Source organism: Rhinatrema bivittatum, chromosome 6 (assembly GCF_901001135.1).
Source record: "Rhinatrema bivittatum chromosome 6, aRhiBiv1.1, whole genome shotgun sequence".
Classification (NCBI taxonomy): domain Eukaryota; kingdom Metazoa; phylum Chordata; class Amphibia; order Gymnophiona; family Rhinatrematidae; genus Rhinatrema; species Rhinatrema bivittatum.
The window spans coordinates 242,597,785-242,613,347 of NC_042620.1; the positions used below are offsets into that span (position 1 = coordinate 242,597,785).

The 15,563-nt window shown below is 44.9% G+C and overlaps 1 protein-coding gene across 3 annotated transcripts in view; it reads right to left on the minus strand.

The window, feature by feature from the left end:
• Positions 1-15,563, minus strand: part of IL13RA1 (interleukin 13 receptor subunit alpha 1) — a 160,801-nt gene that overhangs the window by 113,721 nt on the left and 31,517 nt on the right. For all 3 annotated transcript variants that reach the window (XM_029606688.1, XM_029606687.1, XM_029606689.1), the window contains one exon: positions 10,317-10,437. In XM_029606688.1, coding sequence (XP_029462548.1) covers positions 10,317-10,437 — 121 coding nt within the window. The remainder of the gene's footprint in view (positions 1-10,316; positions 10,438-15,563) is intronic.

The window sequence follows — 15,563 nt, forward strand, 5'->3', positions numbered from 1 at the left end:
AAGCCAAGCCTTAGCTTCTTCCTAAAATGCAAGTAGTTGGCTTCCAGTCTTACATCAAGGTGGAGACAGTATCATGGTACAGAAGCATAACAACTCTTTGTGAAAGTCAGATTTTACCTTTCCACTGATGCAGGGTTTCCCAAACCTGTCCTGGGGACCCCGCAACCAGTCAGGTTTTCAGGATAACCACACTGAATATGCATGACATAAATTTGCATATATCGAGGCTCCATGATATGCAAATTTATCTCATGCATATTCATTGTAGATATCCTGAAAACCCAACTGGCTGGGGGGTCCCAGGATAGGTTTGGGAAGCCCTGTACTGATAGGTTGCTGTTGCAACTGTCCCTTTCCGATGGCTTCACTCCGCCTACCTCTCTGTTTGCTGCTCCTCATACTGCAGATGGACGCCTGGCTGCTGCGGCACCTGCCTGCCGTCCTCTCCAGCGTCCCCGGACCAGCTTGGGCGCTGCCTCCCGCCATGCTCCGCTGTACCCTAGGGCGTGCGCGCCGCGCAACCCTTCTTATTTCCTACTTGGCGTGAACCTCCAGGACGTCCCCCCGTGATGACGTCATGATGCCCGGATATTTAAAGCCTACAATGTTTGCTAGCCTTTGAGTTAGCACGGGGTAATCCTACGGATGGGATTCGCTCTCCGTACCCAGCTACTCTGCCTCTCCAATCTCTATTGGACTCTAACGCTAATGGGGTACCCGCTCCTTGGGGGCCTCACTTGCTTTTCAGGTCGCTATCAGGAAACCGGTACCTGCTCCTCGAGGGCCCATGTTCCCTGACTCGCTGCCTACTCCTACCTTCTCTTCTGCCTGGAAGGATTCGCTGATCTTCAACATCAGTGAGTACTACCATCTTTACCTCAAAGCTGTTCCCTGGAACCAAGCACTCGCTCCGAGGGCCTGCCTCCGTTCCAGCCCCAGTGCCATCTCCGTGGAACCGCTGCGTGAGTACATCATCTGCAAGCCTCCCAGCTCTCAGAGTTCAGATACTCACTCCACGAGGGTCTGCTCTCCCTCCCCTGGGGATCTCCATACTGGGGTCTTGTATATTCTCCACTGTACTCATTCTCTCAGTTCTTTCCACTACAGCACCGATACCGGAGGAGTCACTGTTCCAGCACCTGAGGGATACCAGCCCTGCCGGGCTATTCCAGCTGCTCACTACTGCCACCTCTGGTGGCTTCCTTACACAGTCTAATAAAAGATCAAACTCTGTGTTTGGGTGTCCTGAGCTAAGCCTGACCTGTAGCCCCTCACGGGACCTCACCCCATGGGCATGGTCAGCTGCCACAGTGTCCAAGGGTCTACCCAAACCTCACAGTTTACAACAGTTGCAAAGGAGAACCTGTCTGTAAGAGTGAAAGACCCATGTCAATTAATATTAAGATAGACTCTAAATATTTGAGAAATTTACTAATTGATATTATATCATCTGAATATTGGAGGAGGTCCTATCCACATTATTTACTTCAGAAAGGTTAGGATTAGGCCTGGCTTGATTATAAGGTGAATTTGTCATAAAAGATTCATAAGTAGGATAAAGCTGGAAACCATTGGCACACACAGTATCTGAGGTAGCAAGAGCAAAAGATGCTTAGGAGACACTTTGATATATATTTCATTTGTAATATGTGGGGGAAAAATATGAGAATTGTGTTTTTCAAAACAAATTAAAAGAATCATTTATCATCTCTTACTACTTCTACATAAGAACATGCCATACTGGGACAGACCAAGGGTCCATCAAGCCCAGCATCCTGTTTCCAACAGTGGCCAATCCAGGCCTTAAGAAACTGGCAAGTACCCAAAAACTAAGTCTATTCCATGATACTGTTGCTAGCAATAGCAGTGGCTATTTTCTAAGTGAATAGTAGGTAATGGACTTCTCCTCCAAGAACTTATCCAATCCTTTTTTAAACACAACTATACTAACTGCACAAACCACATCCTCTGGCAACAAATTCCAGAGTTTAATTGTGCGTTGAGTGAAAAAGAACTTTCTCCGATTAGTTTTAAATGTGCCACATGCTAACTTCATGGAGTGCCGCCTAGTCTTTCTATTATCTGAAAGAGTAAATAACTGATTCACATCTATCCGTTCTAGACCTCTCATGATTTTAAACACCTCTATCATATCCCCGCTCAGCCATCTCTTCTCCAAGCTGAAAAGTCCTAACCTCTTTAGTCTTTCCTCATAGGGGAGCTGTTCCATTCCTTTATCATTTTGGTCGCCCTTCTCTGTACCTTCTCCATCACCATTATAACTTTTTTGAGATGCGGTGACCAGAATTGTACACAGTATTGAAGGTGCGGTCTCACCATGGAGCAATACAGAGGCATTGTGACATTTTCCCGTTTTATTCACCATTCCCTTTCTAATAATTCCCAACATTGTTTCCTTTTTTGACTGCCACAGCACACTGAACCAATGATGTCAATGTGTTATCCACTATGACACCTAGATCTCTTACTTGGGTGGTAGCACCTAATATGGAACCTATAGCATGGGTTATTTTTCCCTATATGCATCACCTTGCACTTATCCACATTAAATTTCATCTGCCATTTGGATGCCCAATTTTCCAGTCTCACAAGATCTTCCTGCGATTTATCACAATCTGCTTGTGATTTTACTACTCTGAACAATTTTGTATCATCTGCAAATTTGATTATCTCACTCGTATTTCTTTCCAGATCATTTATAAATATATTGAAAAGTAAGAGTCCCAATACAGATCCCCTAGGCACTCCACTGCCCACTCCCTTCCACTGAGAAAATTGTCCATTTAATCCTACTCTCTGTTTCCTATCTTTTAGCCAGTTTGTAATCCACGAAAGGACATCACCACCTATCCCATGACTTTTTACTTTTTCTAGAAGCCTCTCATTAGGAACTTTCTCAAATGCCTTCTGAAAATCCAAGTACACTACATCTACCGGTTCACCTTTATCCACATGTTTATTAACTCCTTTAAAAAAGTGAAGCAGATTAGTGAGGCAAGACTTACCTTGGAACAAAGTCAGCATGGCTTTACCCATTAAACCATGTCTTTCTATATGCTCTGTGATTTTGATGCTTAGAACATTTTCCACTATTTTTCCTGGAACTGAAGTCAGGCTAACCAGTCTGTAGTTTCCCAGATCGCCCCTAGAGCCCTTTTTAAATATTGGGGTTACATTAGCTATCCTCCAGTCTTGAGGTACAATGGATAATTTTAATGATAAGTTATAAATTTTTACTAATAGGTCTGAAATTTCATTTTTTAGTTCCTTCAGAATTCTGGGGTGTATACCATCCGGTCCAGGTGATTTACTACTCTTCAGTTTGTCAATCAGGCCTACCACATCTTCTAGGTTCACCGTGATTTGTTTCAGTCCATCTGAATCATTACCCATGAAAACCTTCTCCATTGCGGGTAACTCCCCAACATCCTGTTTAATAAACACCGAAGCAAAGAAATCATTTAATCTTTCCACGATGGTCTTATCTTCTCTAAGTGCTCCTTTAACCCCTCGATCATGTAATAGTCCAACTGACTCCCTCACAGGCTGTTTCGGATATATTTTTTTAAAGTTTTTACTGTGAGTTTTTGCCTCTACGGCCAACTTCTTTTCAAAATCTTTCTTAGCCTGTCTTATCAATGTCTTACATTTAACTTGCTAATGCTTATGCATTATCCTATTTTCTTCTGTTGGATCCTTCTTCCAATTTTTGAATGAAGATCTTTTGGCTAAAATAGCTTCTTTCACCTCCCCTTTTAACCATGCCGGTAATAGTTTTGCCTTCTTTCCACCTTTTTTAATGTGTAGAATACATCTGGACTGTGCTTCTAGGATGGTATTTTTAACAATGACCACGCCTCTTGCACACTTTTTACCTTTGTATCTGCTCCTTTCAGTTTTTTTCTAACAATTTATCTCATTTTATCAAAGTTTCCCTTTTGAAAGTTTAGCACGAGAGCCGTAGATTTGCTTACTGTCCCCCTTCCAGTCAATAATTCAAATTTGATAATATTATGATCACCATTGCCAAGCGGCCCCACCACCGTTACCTCTCACCAAATCCTGTGCTCCACTGAGAATTAGATCTAAAATTGCTCCCTCTCTTGTCAGTTCCTGAACCAATTCCTCCATAAAAATGTCATTTATTCCATCCAGGAACTGTATATCTCTAGCATGTACCAATGATACATTTACCTAGTCAATATCGGGGTAATTGAAGTATCCCATTATTACCGCACTACCAATTTGGTTAGCATCCCTAATTTCTCTTAGCATTTCACTGTCCGTCTCACCATCTTGGCCAGGTGGACGGTAGTATACTCCTATCACTATATTCTTCCCCAACACACAAGGGATTTCTACCCATAAAGATTTGATTGTGCATTTAGTCTCATGCAGGATGTTTAACCTGTTGGACTCTATGCCATCCCGGACATAAAGCGCCACACCGCCTCCCGGGTGCTCCTCTCTGTCTTTGCGATATAATTTGTACCCCGGTATAGCACTGTCCCATTGGTTGTCCTCCTTCCACCATGTCTCTGAGATACCAATTAAGTCTATGTCATCATTCACTGCTATACATTCTAATTCTCCCATTTTACTTCTTAGATTTCCGGCATTAGCATACAAACATTTCAAAGTTTGTTTTTTGTTTGTATTTTCATTGATAGGGATGTTAGAATTTTTTAGCTCAGGTGAGCTTTTAGTTACAGGCACTTGGACTACTTTTCTTATTATTGGAACCTCACTGTTGGGATGCCCTAATTCTAATGCATCATTAGTATCCTTTGAGGATACCTCTCTTCGAACTATGCGCTGCTGAGCGACTGTCGGCTTTCCCCTTTGTTCTAATTTAAAAGCGGCTCTATCTCCTTTTTAAAGGTCAGTGCCAGCAGCCTGGTTCCACCCTGGTTAAAGTGGAGCCCATCCATTCGGAAGAGACTCCCCCTTTCCCAAAAGGCTCCCTAGTTCCTAACAAAACTGAATCCCTCTTCTTTGCACCATCATCTCATCCACGCATTGAGACTTCGGAGCTCTGCTTGCCTCTGGTGACCTGCGCGTGGAACAGGGAGCATTTCAGAGAATGCTACCCTGGAGGTTCTGGATTTAAGCTTTCTACCTAAGAGCCTAAATTTGGCTTCCAAAACCTCCCTCCCACATTTTCCTATGTCGTTGGTGCCCACATGTACCATGGCAGTCGGCTCCTCCCCAGCACTGTCTAAAATCCTATCTAGGTGACGCATGAGGTCCACCACCTTTGCACCAGGTAGGCATGTTACCAGGCGATCCTCACGCCCACCAGCCACCCAGCTGTCTACATTCCTAATAATCAAATCACCAACTATGACGGCGACCTAACCCTTCCCTCCTGGGCAGTAGGCCTTGGGGAGATATCCTCAGTGCGAAAGGAAAATGCATCACCTGGAGAGCAGGTCCGTGCTACAGGACCCTTTCCTGCTGCATCAGGTTGATGCTCTCCAATCATGAGACCTTGTTCGTCCAAGGCAGCACCAGGGCTGCTAGTCTAAAGTTGGAACTTGGCTACTATGTCCCTGTAGGTCTCATCTATATACCTCTCTGTCTGCCTCAGCTCCTCCAGGTCTGCCACTCTAGCCTCCAGAGATCGGACTCGTTCTCTGAGAGCCAGGAGCTCTTTGCATTGCATGCACATGTACAATTTCTCACCGGCGGGTAAAAAATCATACATGTGGCACTCGATGCAAAAGACTGGGAAGCCCAGGGGCGGATTGGCCTATCGGGGGATCGGGCTACCCCCGGTGGGCCGATCGCTCCCATCACGTTTTTTTTTTTTTTTTAAACTTCCCGGCCAAAGACAAGAAGAGGGTCTGCTGGCGCTGCGGCCCAAAGAGAAAATTGCAGGCAGGGCCTGTGGAAGCACTAGGCCTGGGGCGCCACAAGCAGTGGTATCCCGAGGGGAGGCTCATGCGGCGCTGCGATAGGCAGATCGGCAGGGCCGTGGTGAGGCTCACGTCACCACGGCCCGAAGAAAAAAATCGCGTTTAAACGCGCCGATGCTCCTCCTCCTTCCTGGGCGGCCCCGGAAGTAAACGTTGCTGGAGCTGCGTGGGCAGGAAAGAGGAGCATCAGCGTGTGCAGAAGAGGAGCAGCACTTATGGGCCGCCGTGGCCCGAGAAGATCAGGGCAGCTGCAAAGCCCATTCTGAGGCAACCCGCGAAGAGGAGGCCCAGAGGTGACAGAGAGGCTGAGGGTCTGTAGAGTGTGTGTGTGCGCGCGTGTATGAGATGAGTTGAGAGATTGTGTGTGAGAGTGAGGACCTGAATGTTTGCAGAGACAGCATGTGAGAGCGAGAGCTTGTGCTTGAGCAAGACAGCATTTGGGAGTGAGAGAGCCTGGGTGTGTGAGAGCGATAGCATGTGACAGTGAGAGCCTGTGTATGAATGATTGTATGAGAGAGCATTTGACAGTGAGAGCCTGTGCTTGAGCAAGACAGCATGTGGGAGTGAGAGAGAGCCTGTGTGTGTGAGAGTCAGACAGCATGTGCCAGTGAGAAACTGTGTGTATGAATGATTTTATATGAGAGAGAGCATGTGACAGTGAGAGCCTGTGTGTGTGAGAGAGAAATGCATGTGAGAATGAGAACCTGACTGTGTGTGAGGGAAGAAGATGGAGAGAAAAGAGACAGAAAAAAAGACAATATAAAAGGAATTGGCAAAAAAATAAGAAACGGAAGGTGGAAAAAAAAAAAGTCTGTGATCAACCAATTAGAAAACTAAGATCAGACAGCAAAGGTAAAAAAAAATAAAAAATTACTTTTTAGTGATTGGCACATGTAATCTTTGGGAATGTGCAAGAATAGCACTTTCTCTATGCAGATCTCACAATGTACAAGATCAGCATGGAGAAAGTGGAAGCCCATGGGGCCTGCACAGAGGAGGCATCAGAATGGGCTTCAATGAAAGTAGCAGCAATCAGCGCCTCCCCAATAGCCATGTGGCAGCAGTGACAGTGGCAGCAGAGGAATGAGAGAGGCTCTGAGGTTGCTGGCAAAAGAAAGAGAGGGGGTCTGCCTTTAGTGTATGTGTGTGAATGCATGGGTGCCTGCCTGGGGGTCTGTGTGTGTGAGAATGAATGTGTGCATGCCTGGGGGATGGGGAGGGAGTGGTGTGAAAATGAGAGTCTGACTGGGGGTCAGTGTGTGTGTTTGTGTGTATGTGAGGGAGCCAGTGAGTGTGAGAGCATGAGTGTGTATGAGAAAATCCAAGGGAGTAAGAGTTTGTGTGTGGAGGGGGAGAGAGTGTCTTAGAGCCTGAGAGTGTGTCAGTGTCTGTGAGAGCGAGAGGTTATGGTGGATATAAGAGCATGAATGTGTATGTATGTGACAGTGTATGTGTGAGAGAGAATGGACATGTAAGTATGTATGAGAGAGAGGATAACCTCCCAATCCTCAACAATATCAGGGTGACTGGAAATCAAGAGCTCCCACAGACGGGGACAGCAAGGGCTTTTTAAAATCCTAATTAGTTTTAATTATTGAGTATTATTTGATGTCTGCTCTTTTTGAAATATTTTATTGGTGTTATATACAAATTTTTGAAAATTTCCCTGAGTTAAATTACTGGAGGTTCTATTCATCAGCAGTTTTGAAATATATATTTTTAGTATGATTTTCCTATTGTGATGTTTTATAGTTCTTGATTTTATTCTTTGATGTTTTATGAGGAATGATGGTATTTTCTGTTTTTCCATTGCTGCATTACATACAGTTTAACTTGTGATTTCCAGTTCAGTTTGTCTGTGCATTTCTGTGTATATTTTATGGTCCCTTTATTCTGTATTTGGTGACTCACCAAATTGTATGTGTAATCGGGTATCCATGGGCCAGTATGGAGAAAAATCCCCTGGGCCACTATTTTCCCACAATCCACCCCTGGGGAAGCCCCCCTCTTGCTGCTGGACTGCTACCTTCATCTCAAATTTGTTCAGTTCCAAGTTAAGTTTTAGATTGCTATGGGAGTAGGAATGTATCTAATTAATGTCCTTTAAATGTATTAGTGAATTCACTATGAGGTATGCGCGTATCTTATAAAATCCGGGGTAGCGCGCACAAGGGGGTGCACATTTGTGCAACTTGCGCGCACAGAGACCTGCGCGCGCTGCCCGTTCCCTCCGAGGCCGCTCCAAAATCGGAGCGGCCTCGGAGGGAAATTTCCTTCCACCCCCCCCCCTTTACCTTTATTCCAAAAGTTACTACTGCCTCCGGGCAGTAGTAACTTATGCGCGCCGGCTGTCTTCAGGTGCGGCAGGCCCCGACACAGGACGCTGTGTTGGGGCACTCGGCCACGCCCCCGGACCGCCCACACACCCCCGAACCGTTGCCACGCCCCTAGCCACGCCCCCGACCGCCCCTTTTTGCAAGCCCCAGGACTTACGCGCCTCCCGGGGCTTGCGCTTGGTGCGCGCAGGGGTTTTTTAAAAGGGTTACGTGCATACCTTATGCGTGTAACCCTTTTAAAATCCGGCCCTATATGTCTAGTAGTGGCCTACAGGGGAATGATCAAACTCTCAATAAGGTATTTTTTGGTTTCTTTTTGTAAGTGGCACCTGCTTATAAATTAAAGGATGAGCTAGGGATGGGTGGGCAAGGGGTAGGAGGGTTCGGAAATACAAACAGTCTAACTTCAGTTAGTCTGCCAGAGTGACTCTTGATTACCAAATGTTGGTACCTAATCAAACCTTACCTCAACACCTTTCCAAGGTGAGAAACTGAACTGAACTTTTCAACCTTTTTACTTAGGTATACACTGCTCCTAGCTTATTTCTAGCATATGGCTACTTTTTTTGTTTGTTTTTTTGTTTTTAATATAAAAACACTCTAACTTCTGCTTACTAGCTGCCTTACTGGGCTCTCCAAAAACTGAGCATTGCTTTGGATTCTCAGTGCTATACTCAGGGATGTCAGAAGGAGCGGGTAAGATAAGCACCCGTCTGGGTGATCATAGTGAGGAGGGATAGAGGAGAAACACCAACCAGGCCATGCTGCTGACAGCATCAGAAGTAGCCAAGTAAGCTTGGTCATGGCCAAAATTCAGAAGTAAAGTTCCCGCATGGCTGTGAGATCAAAGGAGAGGAAACACCCCCTACCCACCAACCCTTTTCATCATCACCAGCTTGGTTGCTCAAAGTTGTGTTTAGCCCATGGATGGCCCTGGCAGTACTTTAAAGAGATGAGCTTCGTTTTTCTGTGTCGGGTCGGGTTTCAGTTCGGGCGCTTCGTCGGAAAAATTTGTTTTTCAGCGAAACGGATCGGGAAAAACAAATCGAGAAAAAAATGAATCAGAAAAAAATCATCCCAACCACCAGGGCTTTTAATAAGTCTTGGGGAGGGATCGGGATGGGGGGGGGGGGGGGGGTTGTAATAAAGTAAATTTGAAGGGTTGGGGTGGTTTGGGTTTTTTTTTTTTTAAATAAATGTGCCCCTCCCCCCCGCACTAACCCGAAAGTTCGGGGAAAATCCATTTCGGGGTTCGGGTCTCCCGAACCAGGCAATTTCGTTGAAGTTGCCTAATTCGTGATAAAGTACTAGAGACGTGGATTCTTTTATCATGCTTTTTGTGCTGTATTTCTTTTATTTATTTATTTAAGGTTTTTATATACCGGCAATCATGAGCACATATCTTGCTGGTTTACATGGAACGGGAGTGCATTAAATACAACAACTAGAACTGTGGTGATCGAAGGAGCAGTTACAAATAACAAGGGTAGCAGAACTTGGATAAGAAGGAAGAGATAGGAAAGAATAAACGGTTGAACGGTATACAAATAAATTAAATGCTATGTAAAAATGGCATGATTAATGGCTGAATAATTGAAGTCCTTGGTTTGTATCTATAACGTGATATTAGATTGTGTCTGGGAAAGCTTGCTTGAATAACCAAGTCTTAAGTCCTTTCCTAAAAGTTAAGAGGCAGGGTTCCAGTCTGAGATCTGTGGGAATGGAATTCCACAGAGAATTGTGGGAATTCCACAGAGATCTGTGGGAATGGAATTCCACAGAGAAGGGCCAGCAGTGCATTACTGAGTAATTTCTTTGAACACTGGGTTAAATACTATTTTAAATTTAGGTTTTAATCTCTTACATTTGTCCTAAGTATTATGCTTTTTATTTGTTGTGATTTGTTTTGAGCGTATTTAATGGAAAGGCAGATGGGAAATAAAAAGAATGGATTGGTTGATATGCCAGTTCTCTGCCCTTGCTGACACTTAATGGATGGTTTTCTAAGGCTAGTAAGGTGTTTTCCATCTTTAATACGAACCTGTAGTACAAAACGTAGCTGATGTCAGGAGGTGCTCTCTTCCCAGGCTGCCATGTACAATTCATGTACTCCATGTTGTACCAAAAACAAGTGACATTGGTAACAGAAGTGTCTGGAACCCCTTGTAATCAAAGGTAAAATGTCAATATACATCTTATATGAGAATTATTTTTGTCACTTTTTATTTCTGTCTTTAACAATCTTTGATGCATGTGCAAACACATATACCTCACTGGAAACAAACTTTTCAGTGATGTTTTTTGGAATTTGTGAGAAGCAGAACACGCAGCAATACATGTATGGAGAAGGGGGATCAACCCACAGATGCACCGGGATCCAGGGAACCTGTAACTAGCCTCACTCAGTACAGTTTATTTCTAGCTATTTTATTTCTTTACATTTCTCAACTTTCCAGAAAACTCAAGGTGATATACCAAAAAGTAAGCTTAAAAGTAATTAAACAAGTGCAGAATAAATGCAATCATATTTTCTTAGATGAATTAAAAGCAGAGAACATCAGTCAACACATGTAGATTTATTGAAAAACAAACAAACAGTCATTCTGCAACATCACAAACTTGAAAAATCAAATTAAGAAAAACTGAAGTAATCACAGTAACAGTCTGGAAGGAGATAGCGATTCAAGATGGGTGCCTTGTGATTTGGGGAAGGGATGCTCTGAGATGCCAGCAAGGGGAGAAACATCAGAACTAGGTGTCCCAACATCCAGAGATCCTGGCTGGCTGCCCTGAGCTCAGGGGTAAGTTCTGGCTGGATAGAAGGTACAGCAGGGGTAAGTTCTGGCTGGATAGAAGGTACAGCAGGGGTAAGTTCTGGCTGGATAGAAGGTACAGCAGGGGTAAGTTCTGGCTGGATAGAAGGAACAGCAGGGGTAAGTTCTGGCTGGATAGAAGGTACAGCAGGGGTAAGTTCTGGCTGGATAGAAGGTACAGCAGGGGTAAGTTCTGGCTGGATAGAAGGTACAGCAGGGGTAAGTTCTGGCTGGATAGAAGGTACAGCAGGGGTAAGTTCTGGCTGGATAGAAGGTACAGCAGGGGTAAGTTCTGGCTGGATAGAAGGTACAGCAGGGGTAAGTTCTGGCTGGATAGAAGGAACAGCAGGGGTAAGTTCTGGCTGGATAGAAGGAACAGCAGGGGTAAGTTCTGGCTGGATAGAAGGAACAGCAGGGGTAAGTTCTGGCTGGATAGAAGGAACAGCAGGGGTAAGTTCTGGCTGGATAGAAGGTACAGCAGGGGTAAGTTCTGGCTGGATAGAAGGTACAGCAGGGGTAAGTTCTGGCTGGATAGAAGGTACAGCAGGGGTAAGTTCTGGCTGGATAGAAGGTACAGCAGGGGTAAGTTCTGGCTGGATAGAAGGTACAGCAGGGGTAAGTTCTGGCTGGATAGAAGGTACAGCAGGGGTAAGTTCTGGCTGGATAGAAGGTACAGCAGGGGTAAGTTCTGGCTGGATAGAAGGTACAGCAGGGGTAAGTTCTGGCTGGATAGAAGGTACAGCAGGGGTAAGTTCTGGCTGGATAGAAGGTACAGCAGGGGTAAGTTCTGGCTGGATAGAAGGAACAGCAGCTGTTTTTCTAATAATGGTGTCACACACAGACCTGAATTTCCTCCTAGGTTGCGTGTGTATAGACTATACATAGAATGCATGGATGTAAGGAGGTAAGGTGAGAACGCTAGCAGGAGATGCCATATAAATGTTTTGAAAGTCAACTAACTCAAGTCCCTAGTCCCTCCCGCTCCTGTGAAGGGTGGAATAGCTTTGGAAAGAAATGTGACTGTAAATAAGAGGGTGAGGGATACAGATGGGCCATAGATGAAGGTATTAACCCTATGAAGTCCAAACCTGGATTCTCAGTTGACCCAGGCCCTGGATCTATTTGCTCCCAACCAATCTAGCCTGAAAGTGGGCAGCTGCTGCCAAATGTAAACTATTTGAAAGTGCCATGGTTTGAAAGTGTCTACGTATTTCTACACAGAGAGCTGGCAAAGGCTTCAATTTGATTGAAGGGTTCCAAACTCGTCAATAGAGTGGAACATGTTTGTTCCATATCCAGCTAAAAAGAGGAATTGCTTGTATCTGTTAGAGAAAGAATACAATTGTAGCAGTCAATAGTGAGAGGAGGAGAAAAAACTAAAGCCAGGGCAAGATGAACACCACCAAGTATATGTAGAAAAAAAAATGTGTCAAGGAATACAACACACTTCAGAATGGGTATATTTATTTTTTTATACAAATAGGGGCGGATTTTAAAAGGGTTACGCGCGTAACAGTGAGTACACGCGCCGAGCCTATTCTGCATAGGCCCGGCGATGCGCATATGTCCCGGGGAATGAAAAAAAAAAAAAAAGAGGGGGTAGGGGGCAGGGGCGGGATCGAGGCCTCCGGCACAGCGGCCATGTCGGGGGATCATGCGCACGCGCAACCTACGCCTGCCCAGAGATAGGCGCAACTTAAGGAATGGAGAAATTACTTACCTGATAATTTCGTTTTCCTTAGTGTAGATAGATGGACTCAGGACCAATGGGTATAATGTACTCCTGATAGCAGTTGGAGATGGATCAGATTTCAATCTGAAGTCAGCCCTAGTACATATACCCCTGCAGGAAGTGCAGCTCTTCAGTATTCTCCTCGAAAAGCATTGTGGATATATGTATGACTGAATAATTTGAATAACTTGATTAACTTATAACTTGGTTAAATTGATTAATTTGAACTGGTTGAATTGGCTATAGCTGGAGACCGCCAGTGCCCTCAACCGAGAAACGTCAACACCCAGTAGGATGGATGTCCTAGATGAAGGAAAGCATGGCTTACCCTTGAATCACTCGCTCCCGGGGATGTCCCCTGAAAATTCCATGAGTAACGGCAGCTGTGGGTGGGATGCTGAGTCCATCTGTCTACACTAAGGAAAACGAAATTATCAGGTAAGTAATTTCTCCATTTCCTAGCGTGTAGCAGATTGACTCAGGACCAATGAGATGTATAAAAGCTACTCCCGAACCGGGTGGGAGGCTGCCCGTGACCCACTTAGTACTGCCCTTGCAAATGCTGTGTCCTCCCGAGCCTGAACATCCAGGTGGTAAAATCTGGAGAAGGTGTGGATGGAAGACCATGTCGCTGCCCTGCAGATCTCGGTGGGTGACAGCATCTTAGTTTCTGCCCAGGACACTGCCTGGGCACTAGTAGAATGGGCCTTGTCTTGTAAAGGTGGTGGCTTGCCTGCTTCCACATAGGCTGCCTTGATGACTTCTTTGATCCAGCGGGCTATGGTTGCTCGCAAGGCCGCTTCTCCCTGCGAAGGACAAATATATGGTCTGTCTTTCGTACGGATTCTGACCTTTCCAGGTATCGGACTAGGAGTCTGCAGACGTTAAGATGGCGTAGACTTCGAGCCTCTTCCAAATTCTTATGCTCATCTGGCGATGATAGCGAGATGGAAGTGAAACACCACTTTGGGGAGGAACAACGGAACTGTGCATAACTGGATGGTTCCTGGGGTGAGTCTGAGGAACGGCTCTCGGCAGGACAATGCTTGTAGCTCGGATATACGATGGGCTGAACAGACTGCCAGCAGGAAGGCTGTCTTCAATGTTAATAGTTGGAGAGACAGGCTGCAGAGAGGTCTGAAGGAGGTTCCTGCTGGGAAATCTAGGACCAGGTTGAGGTTCCAAAGAGGCACGGGCCACTTTAGGGGTGGTTGGATGTGCTTGACTCTTTTCAGGAAGCGGGAGACATCCGGGTGAGAGGCTATGCGCTCTTGGTTCAGTAGCATGACAAGGCAGCCACCTGTACCTTGATGGAGTTGAGGGACAATCCCTTCTGTAGCCTGTTCTGTAGGAATTCCAAAATCGCAGGAATTTTGACTGAGCGTGGTATGATGTTGTGGTCCTCGCACCAGGATTCAAATACTCTCCAAATCCTTATGTTTATTTATTTATTTATTTATTTCGAGGCTTTTATATACCAAAGTATAGCAGACTGCTTTCACTCCAGTTTACATGGGAACAACTTAATACAATTTAATCACATTGGAACAACTAATTATAATAAGAATGGTGTTCGAGTCATAGGTTTAAAAAGAGCAACAATTACATACTGGAAACGAACATTTTTTCAACATCCAAATTAACCATTTTTAAAGGGAGGGAGAACATAAAGGAGAGTTCATCATTAGGTGAGGGGTACATGAGGACTTAGTGTATCGGAGCGGCTGATCTGAGGGAGGGGACAAGGTGTGTTGAAGATCGGTATTGAAAGGGAAATGTTGGCGAGGTTGGGGGGGGGACGGGGAGAACGTTCGAGGAGATTAAAGTGTGTCGTGCATAGGAGTTAGGAATTGCGGAAGGCTTAACCAATGCCATCTCTGAAAGTTTGGTTGAAATACCATGTTTTGAGTTCCTTTTTAAATGATTTGATGTCACTAAGTGAACTCAGGTAGTGTGGCAAGGTGTTCCATAATTTGGGTCCTGCGATGGAGAAGGCTCTGTTCCTCGTGTTGGTCAGTTTAGCTATGCTGAGGGAAGGTATGTCTAGATTCAGTTTGCAGGCTGTTCTGCTTGTACGTTGTGCTTTGTGAAGGTGAATCATGTCATTGAAGGCGGAGTTGGCTTCTTTGTATATTGCGCTGTGGACAATTGTCAAAGCTTTGAATTCAATTCTTTGTGCGATTGGTAGCCAGTGGAGACTTTTCAGAACGGGGGTGATATGTTCTGATTTCTTCTTGCCAGTTAGGATTCTGGCTGCGGCGTTTTGTAACAGTTAGAGTGGTTTTAGTGTGGATTTTGGGAGGCCGATCAGGAGAGAGTTGCAGTAGTCAAGGCTGTTGAAGATGAGGGATTGCAGCACAGTTCGGAAATCTTGATGGTGGAGAAGTGGTTTTAAGTGTTTCAGGATGTGGAGTTTATGAAAGCCTTCTTTCATTTTAGTTGCGATCGTTGTCAATCCAGATGCCGAGGTCCTTTGTAGTGTTTTTCAGTTGGATGCAGATGTTATCGATTTGTAGGAAGTGTGTGGAAGTTGTTGGACCTGAGTTGTTTCTACCTATGAGGATGCATTCAGTTCTATTCATATTGAGGCATAATTTTAGTTGGTTTAGCTTGTCTCTGATAGCGATTAGGTGGTTGGCTGTGGTGTTCAGTGTCTCTTCGATAGTGGTGGATATAGGGATGAGTAGTTGAATGTCATCTGCATACATATAGTATGTTATGCCAAGACTTGAGATGAAGTGGC